This window comes from Coffea eugenioides, unplaced genomic scaffold (assembly GCF_003713205.1).
Source record: "Coffea eugenioides isolate CCC68of unplaced genomic scaffold, Ceug_1.0 ScVebR1_267;HRSCAF=911, whole genome shotgun sequence".
Lineage (NCBI taxonomy): Eukaryota > Viridiplantae > Streptophyta > Magnoliopsida > Gentianales > Rubiaceae > Coffea > Coffea eugenioides.
The window spans coordinates 345-3,583 of record NW_020863189.1 but is presented as its reverse complement, the minus strand read 5'-3'; the positions used below and the strand labels follow the sequence as shown (position 1 = coordinate 3,583).

At 41.9% G+C, this 3,239-nt stretch overlaps 1 protein-coding gene across 1 annotated transcript; it reads right to left on the bottom strand.

Moving 5' to 3' along the window:
- Positions 1-677: 677 nt before the first annotated feature.
- LOC113757056 lies at positions 678-2,489 on the bottom strand. Its single transcript, XM_027300464.1, has 2 exons — positions 1,140-2,489; positions 678-935 (listed from the first exon to the last, which is right to left on the bottom strand). The coding sequence occupies exons 1-2, from the start codon at positions 2,487-2,489 to the stop codon at positions 678-680; spliced, it is 1,608 nt and encodes a 535-aa protein (XP_027156265.1).
- Between the last annotated feature and the right edge of the window lie 750 nt (positions 2,490-3,239).

The window sequence follows — 3,239 nt, the reverse complement described above, 5'->3', positions numbered from 1 at the left end:
GAGCAACTTATGCACTACCACATCAGTTGAAATACCAGTCATATCATCATAGGACCATGCAAATACATCCTGGAACACAGTCAAAAATTCAAGCATCTCCTTTTTCTGCCTCTCATTCAAATGAATACTAATTTGCACCTCCTTAACTTCATTTTTAGTGCCAATATTAACCTTTTCTGTTTTTCCAGGTTCGATTTCGGTTTCTCCTCATATTGTTCAAAGTCCTTTGCAAAAGAATCGAATACCTCCTCATTATCACTCTCGCTTTGGAGCTCGGATTCCCAGACCTCCAAGTCGTGAGTGATATAGAGATTGTCATTATTGAATTCCAGAATAGTGATATCCAAAGGGTCGAATAGTTTTATTTTTGGCCATCTGAAAGAATTAACGAATGTGGGATAATAAGCAAACAAACATACAACAAACAAATGAACAAGCAATATAACAGAAATATAAACCAACGAACAAACAAAACAACATGACAAGAACAACTTGTGTATTTTCATAAAACCTTTGATTGAAAGCGAAAACAAAAAGAAAGCAAGTGGAAATGAAATGAAAATTTAACAATATTTACATGTGCAATATTTTAGTCAAAGGTAAAGATGCTTTCATTAGCTATTTACAGATGCAGAAGTATTTTCATGAATTCGCATGAATGACAAACCCCTTTAGGTTTACCGAAACTCCTTCTGAATGGGCAGGAACTCGGCTGTCCAATTGGAAATTGATCCTTCAGGGATGTTGGAAAACTCGGCCTCTGGGAAACTGTCTTCAAATGTTGCCCCAACGAACAATTGGGTCAAACTAGTTTCGATTTCGTCAACTGGGTTAATCTCTGACGTGATCACCTCGATTGGTCGTGGAAAAGTATAATGTAATGGTGGAATATCAAAGGCCTTTTGCCTGCCTTCTTTCTCTACTCCCTTGCATTCCTTCATTTTTTTGATGTTTTTAGCGGTTGGTCGGAAACCCAAACCGAATGAATCCTTTTTCTCCACAATTTTTACTGGTTTCAGAATTCCTTGTAGATCACGTCCCAGCCCTTTGTCAAACTCATATCCTCCGCGGATCATTTCCTTAGCCATCATGACACTGGCCTTTGACAGAGCTCGTTCCTCTTTTGTTATCCAACTTACGGAGACGATATCAGCTGTGCTATGAGGGGTCACTGTGGCGTTTCGGCTACCATCTTCTTTGGACCCAGAATTAGCAATCACGAGGCAATCTTCCTCGGCAAATATAGTTATCAATTTGTCATTTACTATGAATTTCAACAATTGATGCAATGAAGAAGGCACAGCTCCGGACTTATGAATCCACGGCCTTCCAAGCAAAACATTGTAAACACTAGGAAAGTGCATAACTTGGCAGGCTATTTGAAACTGTGCGGGCCCCATCTCGACTACTAAATCCACTTCTCCTATAGGTTCTCTTTGTGCTCCATCAAAACCTCTAACTATGGTCCCTGAAGGCCTCAGGTTAATATCTTGCAACCCTAGCTTTTTCAAGGTACTCCAAGGACAGATATTAAGCGCAGATTCATTGTCAATCAACATCTTTGGCAACATTTTTCCGTTGCACCTCACAGCTATGTACAGAGCCTTGTTATGTCCAATGCCTTCTGCCGGTAATTCATCATCAGAGAAAGTGATTTGTTTTGTAAATAACACACTCCCAACTATATGTGAGAAATTAGCAACTGAAATGTCCTTAGGGATTTGAGCTTTAGTCAACACTTCGAGCAACGCATCCCTATGCATATCCGAAGAAAAGAGCAGATCCAACATGGATATTTGGGCGGGCGACTTGCTTAGCTTCTCGACTACATTATATTCGCTTCTTTGGAGCCTTTTAAGAAAATTCAAGACTTCCTTCTCAGTAATTGTTGGTTTAGCGGGCAGCTCAGGTTTATTTGTTTGAATCGGAACGGTAGCTCCAAACGGACTTGCAATCCTCCCTGATCTAGTGACCACTGACACCTCTTCTTTGGCAACTGACTTTTCTCCAATTTGTATGATAGGTTTATCGTAGTTCCATGGCACTCGCTGCAAACTTAGAACAGGCTCCTGCTCTGGGAATTCGATGACCACTGGCTCCAAAGTCTCGCTCTCAGCTAGAGTAAGATCCAAAATAAAAGACCTTTTATCCTCCTCAAATGACACATCTATTACAAATGGTTGGTCTGTGACCCCAAACACCTCAACTTCTCTTGCCAATTTTTGGACTTGCTCCTCATACTCTGCGTCGTCCAGAATGACCCCAATGATATTAGTATGTTCCGGCAAGGGGTTCCTATTTATATTCGGCCCTTGTGCCTCCCTTTTCCTGATTACAATCTCTCCGGCTTCAATCATATCTTGAATTCTATGCTTAAGAGCCTTGCAATCAACAGTTGAATGTCCGGGTGCCCCTGAATGATAAGCATAGACGGCTTGTGGGTTATACCTAGCGAATATGCCATATGGATAGGTCGGAGGGGGTGCCATACCAATTTTTTCGGCGGCCTTCAACTGGTCATACAATTGGTCTAGAGGCCTGCCTAAATCGATAAATGTACGGCTACGGGCTTGGTTGTAAGGTTCAGGAGGTTGAGGATGGCTATAAACAGGTCTATTTGGGGGAGAAAATCTTGGGTTATATGGAGGGCGAGGTCGGTTTTGGGGTGGATTTGGTTGAGAAATTTGAAAAGGGGCTAAAGGTGGGTTAGGATAGCTTGGGCGAGATCGAGGGTGATGGATATTGGTAGTATATACATGGTGCGGGTTTGAATAATAAGGGTAATGTGGTTGGTAGGTTGGATTGTGTTGGTATCGGGGTTTGGGTGAAGGGTTCTGGTTCCAGATAAAAGTTGCATCCTCCTCTTTCTTTTTAAACTGCGGCTTCTTTCCACTGCTCCCTTACCCTTGCAAAGTTTCTACTTGTGATTTTAGGGCAGAGACGTTAACAATTTTCCCGACTCTCACAAAATCATCATACTCTTCGAGTTTATTCACAATCGCAGCAAATGAACACTCGGTCATACATAAGATTTCTTCGAAGTATGGAGGATCATGCGCCTTTATGAAAGTGCGAATAATTTCATCTTCGGTCATCGGAGGCTCAACCTTGGCAGCTATCTTCCTCTATCTTTTGGCGTATGTCTTATGATCCTCAGATGGTCGCCTCTTGGTGCCTTCCAAAGTAGTTCTGGTCGGTGCTAGCTCGCAGTTATATTCGTATTGTCTGATGAAGGCGTT

Excerpts from the sequence above, each read along its gene's own strand:
- LOC113757056 (XM_027300464.1), bottom strand. The coding sequence starts at position 2,489 with ATGGCACCCCCTCCGACCTATCCATATGGCATATTCGCTAGGTATAAC. Across the intron at positions 936-1,139 it reads GCACAGCTGATATCGTCTCC|GAATGCAAGGGAGTAGAGAA; the intron begins GTAAGTTGGATA and ends AAAAAAATGAAG.